At 33.3% G+C, this 24,941-nt stretch overlaps 4 protein-coding genes across 4 annotated transcripts; 1 reads left to right on the forward strand and 3 right to left on the reverse strand.

Moving 5' to 3' along the window:
* Positions 1–49: 49 nt before the first annotated feature.
* LOC134828715 (uncharacterized) lies at positions 50–16,248 on the reverse strand. Its single transcript, XM_063841699.1, has 15 exons — positions 16,122–16,248; positions 15,288–15,474; positions 6,480–6,637; positions 6,222–6,420; positions 5,773–5,930; positions 5,429–5,712; positions 5,054–5,376; positions 3,948–4,991; positions 3,785–3,883; positions 2,816–3,586; positions 2,208–2,351; positions 1,323–1,999; positions 1,067–1,147; positions 356–786; positions 50–293 (listed from the first exon to the last, which is right to left on the reverse strand). Exons 3-15 carry the CDS (start codon positions 6,615–6,617, stop codon positions 278–280), a joined length of 4,365 nt encoding a protein of 1,454 aa, XP_063697769.1. The 5' UTR covers positions 6,618–6,637; positions 15,288–15,474; positions 16,122–16,248; the 3' UTR covers positions 50–277.
* On the reverse strand, positions 6,973–9,165 carry LOC134828716 (polycystin-2-like protein 1). Its single transcript, XM_063841701.1, has 7 exons — positions 9,045–9,165; positions 8,828–8,976; positions 8,302–8,758; positions 8,028–8,239; positions 7,732–7,962; positions 7,424–7,666; positions 6,973–7,350 (listed from the first exon to the last, which is right to left on the reverse strand). Exons 1-7 carry the CDS (start codon positions 9,163–9,165, stop codon positions 6,973–6,975), a joined length of 1,791 nt encoding a protein of 596 aa, XP_063697771.1.
* Positions 16,249–18,981: 2,733 nt separating the features above from the next.
* LOC134830346 (ubiquitin-conjugating enzyme E2 J2) lies at positions 18,982–20,703 on the forward strand. The gene is made up of 4 exons (XM_063843796.1): positions 18,982–19,232; positions 19,308–19,394; positions 19,463–19,582; positions 19,645–20,703. The coding sequence occupies exons 1-4, from the start codon at positions 19,145–19,147 to the stop codon at positions 20,070–20,072; spliced, it is 723 nt and encodes a 240-aa protein (XP_063699866.1). The 5' UTR covers positions 18,982–19,144; the 3' UTR covers positions 20,073–20,703.
* Positions 20,704–21,213: 510 nt separating this feature from the next.
* Positions 21,214–24,038, reverse strand: LOC134829936 (serine palmitoyltransferase 2). The gene is made up of 6 exons (XM_063843234.1): positions 23,897–24,038; positions 23,529–23,723; positions 23,330–23,388; positions 22,481–23,267; positions 22,154–22,416; positions 21,214–22,095 (listed from the first exon to the last, which is right to left on the reverse strand). Exons 1-6 carry the CDS (start codon positions 24,026–24,028, stop codon positions 21,879–21,881), a joined length of 1,653 nt encoding a protein of 550 aa, XP_063699304.1. The 5' UTR covers positions 24,029–24,038; the 3' UTR covers positions 21,214–21,878.
* Between the last annotated feature and the right edge of the window lie 903 nt (positions 24,039–24,941).

The raw sequence follows: 24,941 nt of genomic DNA on the forward strand, positions 1-24,941 counted from the left end.
TTCGTTTGTGTCTGTGTATACTTTTAAGCCTTTATTGTAATTGTTAGTTTCGTTAAAAAGGACATTAATTCAGGTTTCAATGGCTGGCTATTCATATTTTTTTACGTCGTACGAAGAAAGTAAGTTTTTTTTTGTTAAAATTGTGTATTTGTTACAATATCGTGCATCTTTTCTTGTGTGACCTAAACTTGAGTGATTTTAGAGCCGCTGACTTTAGAAAATTCGAATAATTTCCATCATCGATCGTTTCGCATTCACTCAAATCAATAATTTCGATTCATAATGACGTTTTTCTGTGAAAAAAAATTTTTTTTTAATATTTTAAATTTTTTTGAGAATTTGAAGGAAAACTCACGATGATCGTATCGTAGATGACTTTGCGTGTTTCGAACTTTGTCGTCGTGAACTTGAACTTGGCTTCATCGAGATATCATCCACTTTTTTCAAGCGGTGCGTATAAACTTTTCCTTTTTCTCTCGCAGACGAACTCTTCTCCTCTTGACTACTTTGAGGTTTGCTGCTGACGCGTCTTGAACTACCACCCGAGCTCGACGGTTTTTGTCGTGACGATCGTTCTCGAGTCGAATCTCTTGTCGTAGTTGATTGCACTTCTCGTATGCCTCCCTCTGTTGCCACTTTGATGCGTCTAACACGTCGCGGAGCATCTACTTTCACTGGAGCTGCTGGCAAATCCTCGGAACTGCTATTGAGCACTTCGCGACTTGCTGTTCGGAGCATTCGACGTCCGTCGCGCGTTGAGCTACGAGTTGACGACGAGGATTGCTTCTGATTTTGAAGGGATTCGGAAGAATTTCGGCGCAACGGGATGCGATTGATTTGTTGGCGTCCTGGGGATCGACGTGTTTGGACTTGATTAATGCTTTCTTGCGATGAAGCGGAGGAAAGGGAAGCTGTTTTGAGACAAAAAATGTTTAAAAAGAATAACTTTTGATGAAAAAATGCAAAACTTACAACAACACTCTCTGGTTGTGATGCGTCGCGGTGAGTAAATGACTCGTTCCGTGCTTCGTCGCTCAGCTTGTGTCGGTTTTTCATTTATCGTGTCCATTAATTCCATATATTGCTGTTTGTGACGGTGAGATCGACTTTTTCGACGATTCTCGTCTTCATCCATCTTTTTCACAGTCTAAATTTGACATAAAAAAACCAAATTAGTTAAATTTTGATCGAATTTCGAAGAAAAATTCATAAATCTGTACCTAGTTTAAAAAATTTTCAGGTTTAAAAGTTTTTTTATTTTACGTGATTCGAAATTTTTTTAGGTCACGTGGTGAAAAAAATTACATAGACTTTTTACTTACATCCATAATCTCATCCGCAGCCTTTGTCAATTCCGCCAACACATTTTCATCTCGCTTGTAGTCATGACTGCGATCGTACCCGTGTCCCAAATCGTCGTCCACGCTACTTTCCTTCAACCCATATCCAAGCATTTCTGACTTTGTCCTTACTTTGGGCGATCTTTGACTTGCCTCCAAATTTTTCATCAAATTTTCCCGGATCGTTCTCTCAAACTTGTTAATTCGCTCGATTGTCGACGTGTTACCGGCAAACATTTCACCGCCATTCGTGTCACTCATGTGATGTCTGTCCGTGTCGTCAGTGGGCGTCGGTAGCTTTGGACGCTGATTGAACGACGTTTTAAAGAAATAATCGTTCACGGGACTGACATCGGATCTATCCTTCGGCACCGGTGGATGACTCGAAGTTGAGTGACGAGACGAGCTCTCGGTGAAACGTTGCGATGACGTCATTGACGAAGAAGTGAAAGAATTTCTGGACAACTGCGGGCTATTCGGACTGCTATTTTGCTGCTTCGTTCGCGATGAATTTGTCGGCACACATTCGTTTGTCGCCAAAATACCAAAATAAACCAATTCTGTTGGCTTTAGTTGTCGCGCTCCTGATTTGAAAGCTAATTGTTCGAAAGCTTTTGACTTTGCGACAATTCTAGAAGGCTTCACAACTCCTTCAGAATCTAAATTTGCAACAAAAAATTAGAAAAAATCCCAAAAAATTGGAAAGCAAGTACTTAAAAGGGAGGGAGTGTGTCATGAACATGGAACAAAAGCAAAATCTTGTGTGTGTGGAATAACACCAGCGCATTAGTCAAAAGTTGAGAGAGGGTGGGTGCAAAGCAAAATTTTTTTACAACTTTTTACAGACAAAAATATTCACAAAGTTACCTGACATGATGGTGCGCGGCATTGGCACGGGACGTTTTTTCTGTTTTTCGGGTGTTCTCTCTTTGCGATCGAGACTGTTCATGGGTGAGTAGAATTCTATGCACATTTTGTTGGAATTTGATTGGTTCAACTCGGAGTTTGAATCTGAAAAGTGGTTTGGAAGGTCGCAGGTCTTGAAAACTTTGAGCTCATGAGGATTTTCTAAGCTACAGTCACCTTTTAGTTACTTAGGATGTTACTTGAGATGGTTAATGAGCGCCAAATATCAAACAAAAGCGTAAGTTAGTATACCATTACCTGTGATTTTCTTATAAAATACGATGAAAATTGAGTAAAAGTGGTTTAAAGTTGATTTTAGAAGGAGAAAAGTTTGAAAAATTGTAATTATTTACAAAAGAGGAAGGAAACCCGTGCAATTATTTACAGCTTGCTTGGGATGAACAAAAATTGTGTGCCAAAAATATTTCATATTTATTGTGAATTTCAAAAAAATACAAATTTCAACGAAAAATAGTGTTGTTGTTGTGATGAAAATGTGAGTTGATTTCATTAAATTTAATTTTAAGTACTTCAAATTTTTTTTTAGATCAAAACAAAATTTTATTCACCTGGAATAACGTTCTTTTGCGTCGAAAGAGCTTCAAACTGCTGCTGAATGGTTTTCACAAAGTTCTTGGTTTGCGCCAACGTGTCAACTGTGTCGTAGCCAGCGTCTTGCGACTTCTCCGACGACGGACTCACACTTGAAGTACCTGCAATCGAGTGTCTCGGCTTTGGAATTGGCTTTGTTTTCAGACAATTATCGGCCCCAAAGTCGCTAAGAGACTCGTACTGCAACGATTGGCGACTATAAGTGCTCCAATTGCCCGACGAGATCGTGCTAATCGAATGAGACGAGGAATTATTCGCATGACTTCGGATCGATGGGAATGTGTTATGTTGCTTAATTGGTTTGATTGTCGTCAATTCCGTGCTTTTTCCCATCTCCCGCAGTGTCGCCGACACATTCATCAGATCCTTGAAAGCCTCGTCCAGGTCGCGTTTCAATTGCTTTTCGTTGGCTGGCGGTTCCTTGTTTTGTTGTTGACTAGAAGAAACATTTTTAGTGACGGGAGCGAATGCACTACGTGTCCCGCTGCTTCGGATACTACTGAGTCGTTCAAACTCGAAGGAACGACGATTTGTTTCGGGCTGGCTAATCTCCGACTCGATAATTTCAAATTTGGAGGGACTGTCGCCGAGTCGAATGGTGTTTTTGACGAGCGAAATTGACTTGAGGTCGTGTTGCGGTTCAATGTCCGTCGTAACGGGTTTCTTGTATTCGACAAATGACGAATTGTATGAGCGTGATAAGACATTTTTGACTGCCGGAGCACCACCTACGAAAGACGTATGGAGCAAATGTTAAAAATTGGGTTAATTTCGGTTAATGGATTATACGGATTATACGAATTTAGTAGAGAAAAAAGTCGCGAGACACGATTTTGAGTGCTTTCACGGTGGTAAGGTATCGATGTTCATCCCATTTTTTAGTATCTGTCACGTTTGAGTTATCTAGAATGCGTAATGAGACTCACCTTCATTCCATTTGTTGGACTCGTCTTTGAATGTTAAATCAATTTTCGTCGAATATCCGTTAATTTTTGATAGGTCGCCATTTTTCAGTACTTTTTGATCTATTTTTTGAATGAAAATCATCAAAAATTTAAAAATTTTCATGTAAAATTTTAAAAAACTCACCTGAATCGATAGCTTCCTGACTTCTGTACAAGCCATTGGACTCTTCGCTGTAAATTGGATTCAACTTGACGCCCCAAATACTGTCAATATCTTTCATATTTTCACCCAAATGGTATTGACGTGGCTTGATCGGCTTATTTTTGAGAATTCCCCGTATTGCTAGGTCATCATCGCCATTCAACATATTCGTTAGCGGACTCAAATCGACGGAACCTGACTTGTTCATTATCAAATCGGGCGCCACTTGAATCTCATCGTTTTCCTTGAAGCGCGAGAACTGCATGTCGGTCGTTGTCGATGAGCTATTTGTCGTTGTTGACGACGCTGATACCGAAATTCCTGACCCACGTCGACGTCTTCGGAAATTATTCGTCGAAGGTGGCTTACCATCCGTTTCCACGATATTAACACGGCCCGAATCTGGTGTGAAATGAATCTCACATTTGGAGAATTCCACGCGTTTCGTGCTTTTTCGCCCATTTTCGTCTAAAATTCCATCTTGTGACGAGCACTCGTCCTCGGTATTGCCGTTGATGTGAATTGATGTGCGTCCGTCAAAGTCAAAGCGACTTCCGGCAGGCAATGTATTTCGTTTGTTGCTTGGCAAACTGATCAAATGTTGTGAATCGTTGAACAACGTAATACGTGTTGGCGAAAGTTTGCTTTTTGAAATGGCTAGTAGAGAATTTCGCTTACGTTCTGCAGTTGGAGACGAGCCTCCGAGACCACTATCAGTTGATGACTCCATTTTATCGTCGTCGAGACACTCAAACCCGTAGGATTTGCGACGAAGCAACGATGAATTTGAAAGATTTGATTCTTTGCTGAGTAATTTGGATCGCCAATCACCAAAGCTGCTGCGAACCGATGGACTAGCACTGGAATAACTGACTTTTGTGGCGTCATCCTCCATGGACAACGAATTTCGCGGTGAATTAAGAACGGAGTCCTTGTACAACGAATCATCTTCAAGGCGTCGCAAGCTACTCCGAATGTTTTGTAACGTTTCCGACGTTACAATTTGCTTCTTTTTTGTGTCGGGCTCTGAAAAAATAGTCAAAAAATTCAGAATTTCATGAAAAAATAGGAATTAAAAAAAAACTCACTTTCAATAGCAGCCCCTTTCAGAATGGAATCCAAAGCCACAAAGGCACTATCGTCTTCCGACGGACTCTTTTGTACTTTGGGTCCATTACCACAGATACTTTCCAACTCCTGCCGTATCTTGTTCACGTCCACAGAAGATCTCGATGGAAAATCTACCGGACGAAGATGCGTTCTGGGCGTACTTGAACTCGGCGATGGATATTGAAACGAACGACGGATGCGACTAACTCGATTCCAGGGGTCATTTATTTCATAATCACTATCGTCGGGGTTTGCATTGCCAGCGAGATCTTCATTAGATTGACTTTTGCCGCGAGAAATGCTAAAAAAACAAAAAAATCATTAATGAACTTTTTAAATTTTAGACTACATACCTTCCATGCCATCCGTTAAAACTATCAGAAAACGGCCTGGCGTTCGTCATGCTGCTCAAACTGAGGGAAGTTGGTCGCTCGGGACGATTTGTGGTTGATGTCGTGTTATTATCACAGCCAGTGGATCCGGACGATGTTACGGTACGCGACGAGATACTTTGACTCGTTGATGACTTGACAACCTGTAGTGCGCCGCCTTCTTTTGTTCGCGCTTGCAGTATTTCCATTTGCTTCTTTTGTGTGTGCTTCGTGCCGTCAGGTGTCAAAAAATTGTTTGTTACCATCTGTGCGGTAATTATTCGTTATTTCTTGTTTTTTTAAAGGTGCAAGAGATTTTTTCTTACTTTTCCATACGTGTTGAAGGAACCCTTTATCCAGTGATTCTCAATGGGATTGGCTTCGGCAACGGGACTAGGATGATGTTGCTGCCATTCGTGCACTTGCGTTTGAAAAGGAGTGTTACTAATGTGCGCTACTTCCATTTTGACATAATTTTCTGTCTCTGAAAATATAAAAGAAAAAAAATAAAATTAATGAAAATGTCAAAATTAAATTGATAAAAGTCACGGACGCGGATTACGAACATAATCTCTCGTAATCGCACATAAAATGTTAAACATGTCGACAGTTATTATTTTTTCGAAAAAGGAATTAAATCATAAATTTTATTTAATTTTTATCTAAATATCTGATATTTTATTTAGATTTTAAACCCTATAAAAAAAATCCTTAAAAATTTTATAGTACTGTGGCGTCACCACCCATATAAAGTAACATCAAGTTGGTCGCTCACGATTTGTGGTTGATGTCGTGTTATTATCACAGCCAGTGGATCCGGACGATGTTACGGTACGCGACGAGATACTTTGACTCGTTGATGACTTGACAACCTGTAGTGCGCCGCCTTCTTTTGTTCGCGCTTGCAGTATTTCCATTTGCTTCTTTTGTGTGTGCTTCGTGCCGTCAGGTGTCAAAAAATTGTTTGTTACCATCTGTGCGGTAATTATTCGTTATTTTTTGTTTTTTAAAGGTGCAAGAGATTTTTTCTTACTTTTCCATACGTGTTGAAGGAACCCTTAATCCAGTGATTCTCAATGGGATTGGCTTCGGCAACGGGACTAGGATGATGTTGCTGCCATTCGTGCACTTGCGTTTGAAAAGGAGTGTTACTAATGTGCGCTACTTCCATGTTGACATAATTTTCTGTCTCTGAAAATAAAAATAAAAAAAGAAAAAAAATAATATTAATGAAAATGTCAAAATTAAATTGATAAAAGTCATGGACGCGAATTATGAACATAATCTCTCGTAATCTCACATAAAATGTTAAACATGTCGACAGTTATTATTGTTTCGAAAAAGGAATTAAATCATAAATTTTATTTAATTTTTATCTAAATATCTGATATTTTATTTAGATAAAAACCCTATAAAAAAAAACTTAAAAATTTTATAGTACTGTAGAGAAATCACCACCCATATAAAGTAACATCAAGGACAATCATCAACTTTTTTTTTTGTTTTTTTTATTTATTTAATTTTTATTAAACGTCGTTCACCTCTTCGGTTTCTTCATCGACTTCATGAAGTGTTCGAGTTACGTTTTCAATAAAACTATCAATTCTGGCGACAATTTTGTGGAATTCCGTTTCGAGAAGCGTAACTCTCTCTTCAAAATCCGCAAGTCGTGAATCATTAGAAATGATTTCGTCGTTTTGCACGGTACTTGACTCAATTGTAAGCGTTTCCATCTTTGGTTCCACGAAACTTTCGTCAACGTCACGATCACCCGACTTGCCAATGACTTTGTTCCAGTAATGCGTGAGTTTGCGTGCGAGGAATTTCCCAACTGGGATACTGTCTTGCTGTATTTCGTTTTTTATGTCGGAGTAGGTGTCATTAATGATTGCCAAAAACATGTTCTAAAAATGGAAATAATCCACTTCAATTCGCACTTTCGCAAAAATTATATTATTTTTTTTATGTCTTACTTACCAGCAAGACAAAAAAGACGAAAAATATATAAGACATGAAATAAATTGGTCCAAGGATGTGATTGGCTTGCTCAATTTCGAGATAATCGAATTCGCCCAAGATCGTGCGAAATAACGTAAAAATGGCAGCGAGAAAGGTATGAAAGTCCTCGAGCTCGTTACCGAATGCGATGTAGCCGAGTTGGGCATATGCGACAAAGACGATGCCAAACATGAGGCCGAACCCAAAGAGATCGCGCGAGCACTGAAATTAGTCAAGAAGCAGATAATTAGAAGCACGTGACGACGTGGAGGACAGCAAAACGTCACCCTTGCCAATGTCGTGCTAAATTGCATCATTGTTTTGTTGAAACTCAAATATTTCAATGATTTAATCCATGCAAGGAATAGACAAACGCCCACCAAATTTTTAAACTGCTTTTGTCTTTGAGCGAATGTTTCAAAGTTAACGAATTCACGAGGGGCGTTCACATGTCTTTCGAGCTTTTCACCGATGAACGTTTCGCGATACACGACAAATGCCATGCCCACGTACAGCGTCTAGAATTTAGAACTTGATTTTATATTTTTTTTTTTATGAAAAAACGTCATTTTCACACACTTACAGCAGCTATCGTGAGATCGATCAAGTTCCACAGCTTTTTGCAATAAGCCAGACGATGACGATACATCTCACAAAACTCCTCAACTGTGTAACAAATTGTAAAAGGGATCAAAATAATTTCCAGACACAATAAAAATATGTCGTAATTGTCACTTAAATTCAATAAATGCAAACTTTGGACGTTAGAAGTCGTCACCAACATTCCAGTGGGGACTTTTTCGATGAGTAATCTACGAAAAAATTATTTTTCCTTTAAAAAAAAATAAATTAGGAACTTTTTGTTACTAACTGAACGAAACAAAGCATATCCAAATTGGCATTATACATTGAAAATTCGATAAAAACAGCTCTCGTTGCTCGATCAATCCAATTTCCTCGGTATAATTCGTCAATAATCTCTTTGTTGGTGTCATGATCCAGAGTTAAGACCTGCACAAAGCTCGATGTTGGGTAAAATCCGAATTCACCATCAATGTATGCGTTATTTTTATTTCCGTGATAATTCCAGGCACTGCTGTTTTTGTATCCAAAAGACTTGTGATCGGTGTTTCCATCATCAAAGTACCCGAAACATTCACGAAAATGATTTTTGAACAAATCCGGGACATGGCAAGTTTCATTCGTGACTCGAACTTGCACAATTCGTGGTGGACCGAGCAGTTTGTTCTCGTCTGCAACGTAAATGTGACCAGACTCGTAAGTGAATGACGGCAAGAACACAACATCAAACCACTAAAAAAATTATTTTTGGTGAAATTTAATTAACAATTTTTTTTTTCAGACGATTTGTAAGTAAATAACCTTCCATAACTCCTCAACTGTGGCGAGTTCTTTGAAGTTTGTAACAACGTGGCTGCCATCGTCGTCGACGGAGAATTTCTCTTCTTCAAATGTATCGATTACGACTTTCGTGAGGTAGTAATAACTTGAGCCAGCAAGATTAAGTGACACTAATTTTTTGGATAAATTGTATATTTAATTAAAAATAAAATCGGAATGCCGTCAAAGTGGTGTTTACAAGTCGTGATTATCGTTAAAAATATCAAGTAGAAAATTAGTTCCAGTAATAATTTTCTCAAGTGTTTGTCGTTGTATTGCTGTTGTGGTAGCTCACTTAAGGCTTTTGATGATTTTTTCATTGTTTTTGTTAAATGGTCACTGATTTTGCTCGTTAAATGTGACATTGACGAGAATTTCAATGAAAATTTGATGCGACAACAGGAAACAGTTTTTTTTGTGAGAAGTGAAAATTCTTATACTTTTTTAAAAATATTTTTAAAATACAATAATGAAAAAAAAAACATTCGGAAAAATGTGAAATAAGAAAATTATAAAAAATAAAAAAAATAAATTTCTTCTTTAAATTTATAATTTCTAAATAAAACCTTTCAAAAAAGTCAAGTGTAAATTAAAAAATTAACAAAATGACAAAAAAGAAAGAAAACAAAATGAAAGTAAAAAATAATATAAATTTTTAAATTTATAAAAATTAATTCAAATAAGTTTATACGTGAAAAATTTGAAATGATGGAAATATTTTAAAAAATATGATAAATATTTTGAGAATTTTAATGAATTTTTTTTTTCTAATACTTTTAAAATTTTAATTTGATGTTTTTTATATTTTTTTAAATTAAAATAGTTAATTTTTATAATTTTTTTATATTAAAGTTTGTCGAAACAAAAAACATTTTTTTAAAATTTTTATCATTTTTTTCCGAAAGTCTAATTTTTTAATTTTATCTTTTTAGGTCCAATCGATAAAAAAATCAACATTTTTATCTCGTGTGAAACCGTAGACACCTCCATTATTTCCCAACACCACATCAATCAGTCGGTTGCTCGGTCGATCGGAAGTCGATTGAAAAAAGCTCACAAAACCGTAAAAGCCAAACAAACACACAACGCGGCGGCGCACGGAGATTTGTGCGGTTAATGGTTATTAGTGTAAAGAAATATCGCATTCGATCAAACAGTAAAAACATGCACCGTAATAAACCATCAAATAACATCAAACAGCAAAGAAAAAAATGTATTTTACTGTAAAGTAAAGCATTTCTGGTTTATTTTTATTTATTTACAAGAAAAAGTTTATTATCCAAATAGCTTTACTTTAGCATGTTGTACAAAATTAACACCAGTCATGTGCATTCAACTGTAATTTTAACAGTTTTTTCCACATTCTACACGATACGCGACGCGATACCGATACGCGGTTAATTGGCGCACTGTCGATCGACATGTAATTCATCACTATTTTTCTGGTCTAATTTCGTTCAATTCTTTTGTTGTCGCTAAATCTCTTTTTTTTATCAACAATCAAATTGAAATTGGATCAATGACAAACTCGATTGGAAATTTTGACGAAATGTGTGTCATCAAACAACTTTTATGCAAATGCGGTCGTTTTGTTGACCTCCCAAAAATTTAAAATTAAATTAAATCGCAATTATTGTTATTAGATATTTTGAGAGGGCAGATTGTTGTTGATTTTTTTTTTTTTTTTTTGCTTAAAAAAGCACAACTGAGGTGTGTGAGTGACATGGCTAATAAAAAAAATAAAACGACGATGACGACGACGACAGAGTGCTGTTTAGCATCCAATACAAGCGTCAAGGTTGCCAAACTGTGCGCTGCCTAGAGGTATTGCTTTGCTTTGCTCCATATATGGAAAAAGAGGAAATATTTAGTTTTTGTTTTTTTTTCTTCTCTCGCTGCTTTACGAAGAGGCATGATATGATGCGAGCGCGTAAAAATGTGTTATTATTATTTTTTTCTTTAATTCACGTATTTACATTAAAAATGGTAACTCAGGAAAAGAAGAGACAATCAAGACAACAAAAAACTCGTTGTATGATCGATCCAAAAACAAAGGTCTAATTTATTTCGAAAATTACGCGATAGTTATAAATATTGATGAAGTGCAGGTAAATAACTAATAATTGGCCCAATGTTTGAATGCATGCATGCGAATGGTGCATTTCTTCCTTGTCTTATATGTTTGAGTTATGAACAAAAAAAATTACGTGTGGTAAAATTTATTCCTTGTTACAACTAATGCGAGAATTGCATTAAAAACCGACGCGGAGGAATTTCCTAGTAATTTTTACGTTTCCGATTGATTTTTATGAGTTTTTTTTTCTTTCAAACGAATTTATGACTCTTCGTTATTTATTTTCAGAAAAATGACTGTTGGAAACTCAGATGTGTGAATTAATGGCGAATGTAGGTGTCTCATTGGAATGTTCTAGGAAATGATTTCTGTCAACCCCTACGATACCAACGTCGTCATCCGAGCTTCCAGAAATGTTCAGAGATGACTTGTGATTTCTTTTTTGGTGTTCAAATTGAGACAAATTGAGTTGTTATAAAAAGTTTATTAAAAAGAATTTACGTTTTTTTTAATTAAAATGTTTAACGCAAAATAATTTTGAAGATCATATTTTTGTATTGAAAATAAGACGACTTAGAAAATTATTTATTTTTCTTTTTATCACCCCCGAAATTTTATCGGCAAAAATTTTTCTAAAGTCAAAGGTGAATTTTAGTAAAATTTAAGTTATTTTTTTGTTTTTCAACTACCTAATAATTTTTGATCCAATTTTTTCCAAATTTTTTTAAAGAGAAAATTTGCTTTTGAAAATCTTATAAAAAAATACCAAAAAACCATCATTTTGTGATTGATGAAAAGGTTCTTATCAAAAATAGAATTTTGTAAAAAAAATCAACCAGATTATTTTGAATAATTAAAAAAAAACAAATTTAAAATAAAATTAATTAGGTACCGTTTAATCGAAAAAAAAAGATGAATAAAATTAAATAAAATTTTTTCAACCCTAATCAAAATTCTCTTGTGACAAAAAATGAATTAATTAAATTTAATTGCTTAATTTCAGAAGCAGAATAAGATCAAAACATTTTTTTTAAGATTTCACACTTGTTTATCTTTTTTTTATAAATTTCCTAAAATTATAAATAAAATTTTAGTATTAGAAATTTTTATTTAAATTGATAAAAAATCAGTCACATCACCCGATATCAGCATTTCATCGAAAACTAAATGGCATGAGATTTTTCGATGGTTTTGTCTTATTTAGGTCTAAAATTCTGGAACGAGCTTTTGATATTTTATTCATTTTTAGTGGATTTGGGGGTTTTCAAGTACCTCTTTGGCGAAATAAAATTGGGTAAAAATACTAAAACTCATTCTAGAATTTTAAATTTAGGTTTTTGGACTACTTTAGGCTTAACTAACACAAAACCATCAAAAAATCTTATGCCATTTATTTTTCGATGAAATGCTGATATCGGGTAATGTGCAGTGAATATCAATTCCTTTCTACAAAAATTATAAAACTCTTGAAAAAAAAAATAAAAATTATATCATATGGTGGCGATATTAATATTGAGCTTTAATATTTATCGCTTACTTCACATCTCCAATTATTTTTTATCACTCTCCATGCAAATTTCTACCTGCATCTTGTGCAAAAAAATAAATTAATATCCCGCCATATGCGATAAATCCATGCGAATTGAACTCATTTTCAAGGTAGAGCAAAAAATTAATAAATAAACAAGACAGAAATTAATGCTCTTAATGGTCTCTCAATTAAAGTGTTACTGCCCATAGCCATTGAGCAACAACAAGACAAGCAACGATGAATTTGCGAAAAATGATCAATAACTTTCTTTCTTGCGTTTTTTTTTTCAAGTTCAGCCGAGTCACGAAGCGTTTCCGCTACAAAACGACAAATATAGTCAAGAAAGTGCGTCTTGAAGAACGCTCCATATAAATTCGCAGCAAAGCGGCAACCATGAAATGGTCGTTATTGATGACTGCTACTTAATTAGATTAGACATGATGAGGCTCATTGATTCTCCCGCTGTAGATGCAGGAAACTCGATCGATTAATCGATGTCGTCTTTTCTAAAACCGACGAAAACAAAACCAGATCTTGATAATTTTTCACGCTATGCTAACGAGTTCTTGCAAAGAAAGACAAAAAAAACAAAAACAATGAATAAAAAACGTAAAAAAAATCCATTCAACAACACAAAAAAATTGAAGAACAGAAGAAGCGCGACCACTGTTGCATATCAAGCAGTCTGTTGTTGATGATTCCGATTGACTTGACGTCGACGACATTCACTCATTCATTCTTTCTTTGTATTTTTTTCTTACATAAATTTATTTATTTGATCGTTAAGCACTCCTCCGGCTGAGTCAGAGTCTCGAACAAAATCGTTCAAAATCGTTAAATTACAAAATAATCATAATAATAAATGTACTTACATGAGAAACTCACGCACAAAATGCCAAAAAAAAATGTAATTCATGAGTCAGTGAGACTGACCATATAACACATTCGTTCACGTTCAGAAGAACAATCAAATTAAATCAATGAAGTCATGCAAAATAGTATTAATGTCAACAGCGCAACTACACCACACTCTCGATTGTGTCAAGTATTTCGTCAATGAGATAAAAAAAAGTGATTTTACAGCAAAATCATCACGATTGCCGTTTTTCGTGTGTCGAAAAAAATGTTATGAACACGAGACACACGGTTGTCACCTATTTACACGCCTTAAAGTCTAAATCTTCGTACAAACTCTAAATATAATGTTATTCAACGCCATCATATAATTAAAATATATACAAATGTTTAGCGAAAAAAAAAAATAAAAATGTTCAAAATGTAAATGAAGTTAACATCGATATGTCAATAGAGGCAATTCATTCACTCTACTCGTACGACGACGCGCGTCTGAGCCAAACGAGCGAGTAGGTTTGAAAAAAAAGTGTAAAATATTGCACCCAAACACTATTTATTTGCTCGAGAGACACGACGATTTACTTACAATGACAACAAATCCATTGAAATTAACGCGAAACGCACTGCGCTGCTGCCTGTCTTGCTATAAATAGAGTTTTCTCAATAGTGCGACACTCACTAAATCTGGAGAGTTAGTTAAATAACGTTTAAACAGTGAAGTTAATAAAAATAATTAACGCAACTTATATAGACAAAAAAAAATCGAATCGTTTCGAATGAGTGAGGAAGGTCAAAAAACATGTTTCAAAGGAAGAGAGTGATGTCACACGAAATGCATGAATTATAATAACCCGGCTTAATTTTTTTTATCCTTTGCTCGTTTTTTCGTTTTAAATTTTGTTTTGATCAAAACAAACAAATAAACGAATGAGAGAAAAAAAATCGAGAATTTTGCAAAAGGAGCCTGAAAAGATCGAACCTAAATTTATATTTTTTTGAATTGTGGGCAGAGGCGTAGCTGTCAAACATAATTTCAATAAATGGCAAAAATGGACCTGATAAAATGATCAAAAAGGTCATAAAATAAAAAAAGTTAAAATTGATTTTTAAAACTTTTTAAATATTTTTCATACATTTTTAAATCTTAGGCCGCTTAAAATGATAAATCAATATTTTTGTCCGATGCCCTATTTTAGAATCTAAGATTTAAAAAAAAATTGGACTAATAAAAAAATTAAAAAAAAAAAGTTAAAAAAAATATTACTAAAATTGTCGATTTTGAGTAAATTTTTTAGCAATTTTTAATTTTATTTTTTCAAGTTAAAATTTTTAATGATTTTTTTTAAAGTACATTTAATCAATTTTTTTTAAATAATTTTTAGAAGATATTTTTTATTTTTTTCTTATATTTCTCAAAAATTTTTGATTTTAATTTAGTTTAATTTTTACAAAAAGAGTTCAAAATGTTATCAAAACTCTAAATTTAATTAAATTGATAAATTAAATTTAGTACCTAACAAATTAAAAAAAATTATCAAAATATTTCAGAATTTGTCACATTTAACTTTTTTTATACTACGCCCCTGCAATGCAAATTCTCAGATAAAAGTGATTTAAAGCAAATCCAAAGAATTATTGCAGGAGTCTTTCGTGATCAGCGTCTGTTTTATTTGCATCTCTGATGCAATTCTCCACAATGAACAACGAAAAAAATCTCATATTCTTGCCAATCGACGAAATATTTCAATTTCTCATGAGCTTTGGAGCTAAAGAAAAAAAAACATGAGTGGGTTTCATATATTGTACCGCGTGCACGACACTCTACTACACCTTTTCACTCCAAATCTCTCAGTACACAAGTCATACACAAGCCAGTTAAATAGATACGAAAGCAATTATTACGAAAATATAAATAAATAAAAAAAAAGCAAAATCAACTTGAACCATATGGCTGCAAAAATGCGTTAAGAATGGAACCTCACCTTTATTGTGACTAAATTTCCTTCCTGCAATGCGTGTCTGTTGATCAACAACTCCAGCAACTTATAATAATGTACAATAAAATGTAATCACGTGTTGGATTCGTTCAAGTCGTCTCTTGGTTTTATGACAGTCTTATTACCTTGAGTATTTACTTTTACTCATCACTGATTATTTATTAATGATTATCTGGAAAAATGCACTTTTCGTAAGAAGTCCTGAGTAATGATGCAAGAATTAAAAGTTGTTGTCTCTGTGACTTTTTAAAGGACCGCGTTGTCGATAAGCGATCGAGTTGTGCAATATTGAACATTTCTTTGCAGTCAAATGGTAATTTTTGTCGTCGTTTGTTTCTGTCTCTATCGATGGAATGAAGTTTGAGTCATAGGTTTAAAATACAAATGATTAGGGAGGAACCCTTTTTGATCAATAAAAAATTTAAATTAATTTTTCTAAAAAAATAAATAAAAGAAAAATAAATTTTAAAATAAATTAAAAATTAATTAATTAACTGATTTAAATTATTTTATTGAATTAAAAGTCAAAAATAATTCAAAATTAATTATTTTTTAATTTTTCTTTGAATTTTTTAAATATTTTTTTAGCGTCAGATTTTTTCGATTTCAAGATTTTTTTTCGATTTTTTTTTATCTCAATAATTTTTTAAATAAATAAAAAATAAATAAGTAATTATTCCTGGCTAAGTATCCAAGTCAGTCAATATCCCCCCATGTACACTTACACAGAGACAACATTCTTTTGCATTCTCTGCTTTACTCGTTATCTGTTGTATTTTTTCAGCGTGTTTTTTTTTCTTGCTATAACCTTTTTTGTACCTTAACTGTAACTTTTCAATATCTGCTTCGAATACTTTTCTTCTCTTAAAACTACTTTTTTTTTATATTTATTCGAGACTTTTTTTCTTGTCGTTTAACTTCAATATCAAGCTTTCAATACTTTTTTTCGTGTCGCTTTTTCTATGTATAAATTTTTCACTTTTTACAATGTTGATAAAAAGGAAAATCGTAATTACTTTGTTGATAAGATTTTTTTATTTCTTTTTCTCTCTTAATTAAATTCAATTTCGAAAACGTCTGTCTGCTTTTCTCTAGTTGTTGTTGTTGTTGTAACTTATTGGTACATCACTTATTTATTTTTATTATTTTTTTTTTCAAGCATTAAAAATCCGGACAACTTTTTTTTTGATGTTTATTTGATGATTTTACTGATTCTTATCTTTCTCCTCCGGATGGTGATTTTGAAATATTTTCTCTTAATTATTTTTTATTTCACATTCGGTACTTTTTTCCGTGATTATTTGTAAGTAATAGATATGTGTAAGTAGTATCTCACTTTTTTTTTGTTTCAAACTATTTCTATTTTAATATTATTTATAACTTTTTTTTTGTTACAGAGACCAAAACTTGTTGTTATTTATTATTATTTTTTTGTTATGCTTTTCTTGTATATTTTAACTTAAAAATATGAAAAGAGAGAGAGATGTGTGTGATTATTTGTGAATTGGACCTCGGCAAAAAACAGACTGAAGCATGTGTGTAAAAATAAGCAGACAAGAAACTGAGAAGGAACGACGACTGCTTAACTTGCCCACCAACGCACAACTAAAACTACATTCGGTACAGCAACTCTGTGGAGTTTTATTTGGTTTTTTCAACTTTGAGAGTTGTTGTTGTTATTTTTTATTCCATATATTCGCAATAATGTACGGCGCGAGTGAGATGATGTGTGTATGTCTGCGATTTGTGTTTGTATATTAGGCAGTAACGAACAGTTTTGAGTTTAAAAGCTTAAAATAAAGAAACTTTTAACAATAAGGCTCATTTTATAACTTAATAATTATTTAATTTACAAAAAATAAAATAAGAAATTTGACTAAAATTTAAATTTAAGAAGGTTCAAATGCTTTATAATTCTTTTTTATTTATTTTTTCTTACAGAATTTAATAAAAAAATGTTTTAAATGAAATTGAGAATATTTTTATTTTTTCCAAAATTATGGAGCTTTTATTTTATTTTTTTTTTTTGATAAAATTTTTTCAAAAATTTATTTATTTTTATTTTTATAAAAAAAATCAATTAAAAAAGAAGAAAAATAAAATAAAATAACAAATTCAAAAAATTATTTCTCAATTATTTAAATTTCTTGTTTTGATTAAGAGCTTTAAAATTTCTTAAAAATTAATTTTTCTGCCAAAAATTATCATTTATTCATTTTAAAAAATTAATTTATAGACTTATCGGGTAAATAAAACAAATTGTGAAACAAAAGAAACACGTGTTCTTAAACAAAATTCACCGATTAATCAAAAAGTAATAAAAGGAAATTTTTGCCATATTTTCAACCATTGTTTCTGCTGTTAAAATTTGGGCGTTTCAGAACCAATTCGGCGAAATTTGTCATAAAACTGTAAATTTCCCGAAAAAACAAAAAAATAACGGATGAATTTTTACAGACAATTTAGAGGTCGTTCAAATGTTCACCCCGTCAAAAAATGTTCCAATTCTCAGAACGCGATACCTGAGAATAACTTCGGATAAAATATTGACGGTTGTGTCATAATAATAATCAACGAAACAAAAAAAAATTGTTGAAATTTTGTATACAAAAAAGCAACCTAGTTAGCACAGTCAGCGTTAGCAGCCAGCAGCTGCATATCTCGAGACATTCAACCACCCACGCAAAATATTGAAAAATTACCTATGTGTATAATTTTATTTATTTGTCATTTTGTTTTCTTCGCAGATTAATGAATTTTTTTAGGTTGTTCTCCGGTGGTGTGTTTGTGCTATGTGTGACTTTTTTTTCGTAAATTTGTTGTCGGAAGCTGATTAGATTGTCAAATTGACCTCTCGTTGAAGCTCTGGTTGATCTTGAATATTAAGCAATGAGAATTTTCTGTTCTGAATTTTAGTGGGAAGGAATGTTATTTAATGAGCTGAGGACATAAAATTTTATAATTTTTTTTAATCTCAAGTGTAAAATAAAAAAAAAATTAAAATAAAAAATTTGCTGGGTAAAAATTAAAATTAATTTTTCAAATCATTAAAATCTGTAGAAGTAGTATACATAACGAAAAAAATAAAAATAATTTTCATTCAAAGTAAAATATTTTTTAAAATTCCTAAAAAAATAATAATAAAAAATAATTTAATTAAATAATTAATAAAAAAAAAATTATTAAAATCTCTTCGAGAAATTAATAACGAAAAAAAATTTAGTTTTAACGTCATCTTTAAATTAAACAAAAAAGTCTTTATTTTTCAAATTTCTCAAAGTTTTTTACGAATAAAAACACAAAATTTATTCGTAAAAAACTTTGGGAAATTTGAAAAATAAAGACTTTTTTGTGTCATCTTTAAAATAAAATGTTTTTTTTTAAATTCTTTGAAAGTTTAAAAATTTGACATCATCGAAGCTTGAATAACGAAAAATTGAAGAAACATATAACGGCAGATACTCTCTCTGGTGAACTCTCATATTGTTAGGGCGTTTTCCATTAGATTTTATTTTTTTTTTCATTTTTAACTAAATTTTATTCTAATTTTTTTCATTAAAAAATTACAAAAATTAAAAAATTCAAAACATTTTTATCTCAAAATCTCCTTTTTTGCTTTCCGTAAGTAAGCATTATTTGTGAACGAGTCCTAACTTGACGTTTGGATTTGAATTACGTGTACCATATAGACACAAATCTATTATCGTCATTTTCTAGGTCGTGTTTTCACAATAACAATTCGAGTTAGCCAGCTGAAAATCTCAAAATCTTTCTCGTTTTAATTTTCTTTCTTTGATTTTTTTAATTTGTGCGTGGAGCTCCCGATGCCACTGTAATTCCAAATGACAAATCAAAAGTCAATTACATCAAATAGCCGCCTAAAACAGGATTATATAAGGCTAAAAAAAGATCCCGTACCATATATCAGTGGTAAGTTTAGATATTTTCATATGGCACGTAAAAATTTACATTTCTAACGACGTAAAATGCCTTTTATTTGCTCAGCTGAACCTCTACCGTCGAATATCTTGGAGTGGCACTACGTGATCCGAGGTCCGGAAGATTCCTTGTATGCAGGAGGATACTATCATGGTAAGGGATTTGTTATTGTTGTTGTTTGCACATCAAATCGTCATGAGAAAATATGTAATTTTTTGCAGGTTGCCTACTGTTCTCCAAAGATTTCCCCTTTAAACCGCCAAGTATTTACATGTATACACCAAATGGAAGATTTAAAACGAATAAAAGGTTGTGCCTGAGTATATCGGATTTTCATCCAGGTAATTTTTTAAAAAACTTTCTCTTTTTTCCAAATTTTTTGAGAAAAAATTATTTTTTTTAGATACTTGGAATCCTGCGTGGTCCATCAGCACTATTTTGACCGGCCTTTTGAGCTTTATGCTCGAAACGACACCAACTCTGGGATCATGCGAAAGCACATTGATAGAAAAACGACGGTTTGCCGACCAATCGCTGGAATTCAACCTCAAAAATGAGATTTTTGTCGAGCTCTTTCCCGACATTGTCGAAGAAATCAAGCAACGATTGCAAAAAGTGAAGGAGGCACGCGAAACAAACAACAACAAAATCAAAGAAAACGGCGGCACAGCAAAAAACGAGTCTGCAACCGGGGAAACTGACGCAGAAAATGCCAATAATGCTGCCGTGCAATCCGGATGGCACTCTTTAACTACGAATGTCATCCTATTTATCCTTTTCCTAATTTTCGCATTAATCGTCAATCACATTCTCAAAACGATGAACGATTAAAGGCCAAGTTGAGGCGAAAAAGTTACTTGACAAACCAAACAACAATCGGAATTTAGAATATCGCTCGTTCTTACTATTATATTGTGTATAAATATTTATAACTGCGTATATAGAAGGAACTTAAAAACTTTTCTGGCTGTAAAACTTTTAACATTCTGTTTCCTTTTTGTATTTATGTGTACAAACGATCCTTTCACAAACTTTTTAGTTTTCAGATATATGCATGAAATCGATAAAAAAAAAGCATAAATTTATGTATATCATTAACAAGTCATGAATAAACGTTTGAATTACCAGTTAAATTAACCCATTTTTACCTATTGTAATATTATGATAATTGAATAAACATCACGTAGCTGTCAAATTTAATAATAATAAATCATAGAACAAAGTAATATTTAATAAAATATTGATTGAAATACTTCAAGGAAGGTGCTATTTTTTACGAATTTACCGCATTCGAGGAAATACTTTATGACCGGGTCACGTGATTCAAAGGAAAAATTGACTGCAGGTATGGGAAATTGCACATGTGATAAGATATTGATTGGAAAAATTATCTTCGAGGTAATTTTTTTTTATCATTTTTTTCTTTTTCCCAACGATTGTATTTAATTGGTCTTACCAGAACTTAAGGATTAATGAAATTTCACATTTTTTCTCAACCATGTCAAAGATGCTCATAATTTACTTCAATTTTTTTGTCATAAAAAATGTTTTTTTCTAAATAATGAAAAAAAAATATTTTGAAATACTTTTACATGAACCGCTGAATTTTTAAAATTTTCAAGATAAAAAATAAAAAAAAATAATTTAAAAAAATTACTGTCACAAAACTGAACATTTTTCTATAAAAATTTTGAAATATGGCAAAAACAGTAATTTTTATTTAATTTTTTCCACAAAGGACTTTTGACTTTTCGAGGTAAGAGTTAAATATTTCGAAGAAACATTGAAGAGCGGTCTGAAGTAAAATTAAATAAAACAAATTTTTTCAATTAATTTTTTCTGCGATTTTCTTTTCTTTTATTATTTTTATTAATTTATCATTTCAAACGAGACAAAAGGCGTTTTAACTTTTTGATTTGGTTTTGAATTAACTTTTTTTTTCTTTGACCTACATTATTAAAGCACATTTTGATTTCTCTAATCATATTCCAATAGCCCAAAAAGAAACCTCGAAAATTTCAACTAAAGAACATAAATGCTTGTCAAACTTTCCTTTAATTATTTTTTATTATAATATTGTCTTAAAAATTGATTTTTATTCATTTTTATGAATTAGATCTTTGACCCAAATACTGACCTTTGTTAACCAATTAGATCCATTTTGTAGTATTATAAGCTTAGGTACGAATATTCTTTAAAACTATAAAATACAAAAAATAAAACCTGATAAAATTAAGCGTTTCTCAATTGCTTGACTAATCAATAGGAATATTGTTTGTTTGTATTTGATTACTTAATTTAATATTATTACTGGTAGTGCGTTAGCATTTGTCTCTGAATTAATTAATTTGTTCTTGCATGAATGGAAAATGTGTGAATAAAATTCCGTTTTGGTCCTACTGATTGACTTAAAATTATTTTGCTATTAGTACTTAAAAAAATATTCGAATGTATTCGAAATTCTTGATTTTTTTGAAATGTGCTCTACTTAGCAAGCTATCATGAATATCAACAAACGTGTGATTTTCTACTTTTCTACTTCAATTCGATAGCTTTTATTTGATAAAAAACGCGGAACTGGTTAATGACTTAGAAGTTGAACTTTTTTTTGTAGTAAAGAGCGATTTTTTTGTGTGATTAATATTCAATTGGGTTCGGATCTCGCGGTAATCGAGAATATTTCAAGCCCAGTGTGTCTCCAATGTCGTCGATGACATCTAAGGCATAGTCCAATTGTTCTTTTGTGTGAGCAGCGGAGAGGCAGAAACGTATTCGGCCTTCCATAATTGGTGTAGCTGGGAAACCGACGCCCACTACGGCGATTTCTTTGGTTGCAAGTGTTCGAACCACGGCACTAAAAGGATTTTTTATGTGAAATTGGTAACAAAAAAAGATGAAAAAATGTAATTTACCCAATTTTGGAGAACAAATACACCAACATTGGTACAACAGGCGAATCCTGATGCCCGTAGGTGATAACGCCAATTTGGGCAAGGCGTCGCCTGAAGTAATTCGTATTGCGTGCTAATTGGTCGATGCGTCGTTTTCCCTCGTCCGTGCCATCGAGTCCCATAATTATCTTCATGGATGTTAGAATTTGTTGCGTCACCGGTGGTGACATTGATGTGGCATAGCAATTAGCATGGCTATTCGCACGCAAAAAGTTTATTAGGTTCTAAAAAAGAGCAACAAGATTCGTATCAGATAATTTTAATGGTTAAACTAGATAAACACGCTACCTTTGATCCAGCGATATATCCACCGGCTGAGCCGAAACTCTTTGTAAATGTTCCCATCAAAATGTCAATGTCGCGCGGATCACATCCGTAATAATCGATGACACCTTTGCCATGCGGACCCGTTGCCCCAATGCTATGCGCTTCATCCAGGTACACGTAAGCCTTGTACTTTTTCTTCAGTGCTATAATTTCCGGAAGTTTCACAATCGATCCCTCCATACTGAACACCCCCTCGACGATAATGAGGATTTTTTTCCACGGTTTTCCCGTTTTCGGTTGTCCATGAACGACCGCCGTCTCCAACACCTTTTCCAAACTCTTCATGTTGTTGTGCTTGAATACTTTTGTTGTCGCTCCCGACAATCGGATGCCCAAAATAATCGAAGCATGATTCTTCTCGTCGCTAATGACGAGACATCCGGGCGACAATAAGGACGGCAAATTCAATGCATTCGTAGCGAAACCCATGCCAAACACGATGGCATCGTCAACGCCCAAAAACTTGGCAGTTAGCTGTTCGAGTTCCACGTGTATTGCACTCGTGCCGATTTCACGACGTGGACTTGACAACGACAAGCCTGCCTCGTGTATGGATTTCTCAGAGTCTGTGGCACATGGACCGCTGTTTTGCGCAAAGCCCAAATAATTGTACGAACCGAGATTCAAGCAGTCAATTTCGCGTCCAGTAAACTCGAAACTCCATCCGTAATCGTGTGTGACGCGTTCTTTGACTGTAACACGAGCTCCAGGAACGCTACAGATCGGACGATTCCAACAATCGCGAACTCTGCGAAAAAAAAAACGATGAATTAAAGATTTATTACTGCGATAAATTCATAAAAAAAATACCTGCGATATACGTATCTGAGATAAAAGCGTTCGAAACTGTCATACAATGGCACATAGCCCTGTTAATAAAAAAAGAATAAACGAATCTAATTAACAAAAGTTTTTTTGACAATACGTCACTTAAGTCTTTTATCACACAAAAAAAACTCATTATTATGTGCACTGACAAAGACTCGCTAATGAATCATGTTCGACTTACATCACGATGCTCTTCTTTGGCGACTTTTGGTGCAAAAAAGAGTTGATTTATGTACCCGAGAATCATTAAAAGGTAGAACCCGAGATATGTGAGGCAGGCTGTTATGAGCGGGACTTCTTCGAAAGACTCCTTGACTTCACCATCCTTTGCGAAGGGAACAGCTTTTCCATTTTTGGCAGCAAATGTCTCCGTTTCCTGCAACGACATAAATTTTTGGCGATAAAATCTCCAATAATGACAGTGACAACCTTGAAATTTGGTCGTAATTGAGGCGAGAAATAGGTCAACAACATGCAATTAAGGTATAAGGATAGCAATTTCGGGTGTGACAAATTGATTGTTGTGCGAAGAAATCGCTTGAAACTTACCGCTTTCATTTGTTTCGTCTTGCCTTTGGTTGTGCCGTTCTGATGCGTCACGCCGTTCGTCATTTCACCATTTAAATTGAGGGATTTTCGTGGAAAACCATCGTTTAAAGGCGACCCGCTTTTATCCAACATTTTCGCTTTTGACGTTTCTCGTGTTGTCATTCGCAAGCTGACAGAAGTTTTCATTTCCGCACCAAACTCGGAAGGCGTCATCCATTTGAGATGTCGAAAAATCCTCTTATTTATTTTCGTAAAATTAAAATGGTCAAAGTTTAAACTTTTTTCTAAAAAAAAAAAAATTATTATTTTTAAGATTTTTTGGAGAAAATAAAAAAATTTTTCACCTTAAATTCATAATTCTCTAGTTTTGAGTAGTGACTTTAAAATTGTTATTGTGAAAAGCAAAGATTTATCCTAAAACTATGCAATCAACGCAATTTTCTCAATAAGTAGAATAAAATGTAATGGTTTATGCAATGAATTTTTCACACATATTTAGGAAAATTCCTTAAGTTTTTACCAAAATAAACCTGTTGGATTTTTGTAGTATGTCAGATTTAGCTACAAGAAGGCTTTGGAGCAGAAAATTTAAGACGATTAATGGAAAATGCGGTGAAAAATTGAGGAAAATTCCAAAATATGAAGTGTAAGATTCATTGCATACATTTTATTTTTGACCAAAATTCTGCTTCAAAAGCCAAACAACAATCTATGGGTGGAACGAAGTTCACGGGTGACGCTATTTAGAGTTCCATTAACGGCTGTTGATTACCCCCTTTTAAATTTCCCTGTAACAACATCACTGGTGAGATGTGTGAAAATGATAAAATTGCGCATGCGCAGTTTTCCTCTCTCGAAACTGCTGATACAAAATTTTCCCGATTTGCCGACAATTTTACTGACAAATTTACCTTCAATTTTCCCGATTTACCGAAAATTTTTCCGATTTACCGACAATTTTTCCGATTAATTGAAAGGTTTGTTTTCGTCAGACCACAATACCATATTTCCAGGTTTGTTTTTGTCGGATCACAGTAACGTATTT

The sequence above is a fragment of the Culicoides brevitarsis genome, chromosome 2 (assembly GCF_036172545.1).
Source record: "Culicoides brevitarsis isolate CSIRO-B50_1 chromosome 2, AGI_CSIRO_Cbre_v1, whole genome shotgun sequence".
Lineage (NCBI taxonomy): Eukaryota > Metazoa > Arthropoda > Insecta > Diptera > Ceratopogonidae > Culicoides > Culicoides brevitarsis.

Coding starts and splice junctions, on each gene's coding strand:
- LOC134830346 (XM_063843796.1), top strand. CDS start 19,145: ATGACAAATCAAAAGTCAATTACATCAAATAGCCGCCTAAAACAGGAT. Junction 19,233..19,307: donor TCCCGTACCATATATCAGTG/GTAAGTTTAGAT, acceptor TTATTTGCTCAG/CTGAACCTCTACCGTCGAAT. Junction 19,395..19,462: donor TGCAGGAGGATACTATCATG/GTAAGGGATTTG, acceptor AATTTTTTGCAG/GTTGCCTACTGTTCTCCAAA.
- LOC134828716 (XM_063841701.1), bottom strand. CDS start 9,165: ATGAAAAAATCATCAAAAGCCTTAAGTGAGCTACCACAACAGCAATAC. Junction 8,759..8,827: donor CAGTTGAGGAGTTATGGAAG/GTTATTTACTTA, acceptor TAATTTTTTTAG/TGGTTTGATGTTGTGTTCTT. Junction 7,351..7,423: donor TCGTCTTTTTTGTCTTGCTG/GTAAGTAAGACA, acceptor TTCCATTTTTAG/AACATGTTTTTGGCAATCAT.
- LOC134828715 (XM_063841699.1), bottom strand. CDS start 6,617: ATGGAAGTAGCGCACATTAGTAACACTCCTTTTCAAACGCAAGTGCAC. Junction 6,421..6,479: donor CCTTCAACACGTATGGAAAA/GTAAGAAAAAAT, acceptor ATTACCGCACAG/ATGGTAACAAACAATTTTTT. Junction 3,884..3,947: donor TCAGGAAGCTATCGATTCAG/GTGAGTTTTTTA, acceptor TTCAAAAAATAG/ATCAAAAAGTACTGAAAAAT.
- LOC134829936 (XM_063843234.1), bottom strand. CDS start 24,028: ATGTTGGATAAAAGCGGGTCGCCTTTAAACGATGGTTTTCCACGAAAA. Junction 23,268..23,329: donor CTCAGATACGTATATCGCAG/GTATTTTTTTTA, acceptor TTTTTTTCGCAG/AGTTCGCGATTGTTGGAATC. Junction 22,417..22,480: donor GATATATCGCTGGATCAAAG/GTAGCGTGTTTA, acceptor GCTCTTTTTTAG/AACCTAATAAACTTTTTGCG.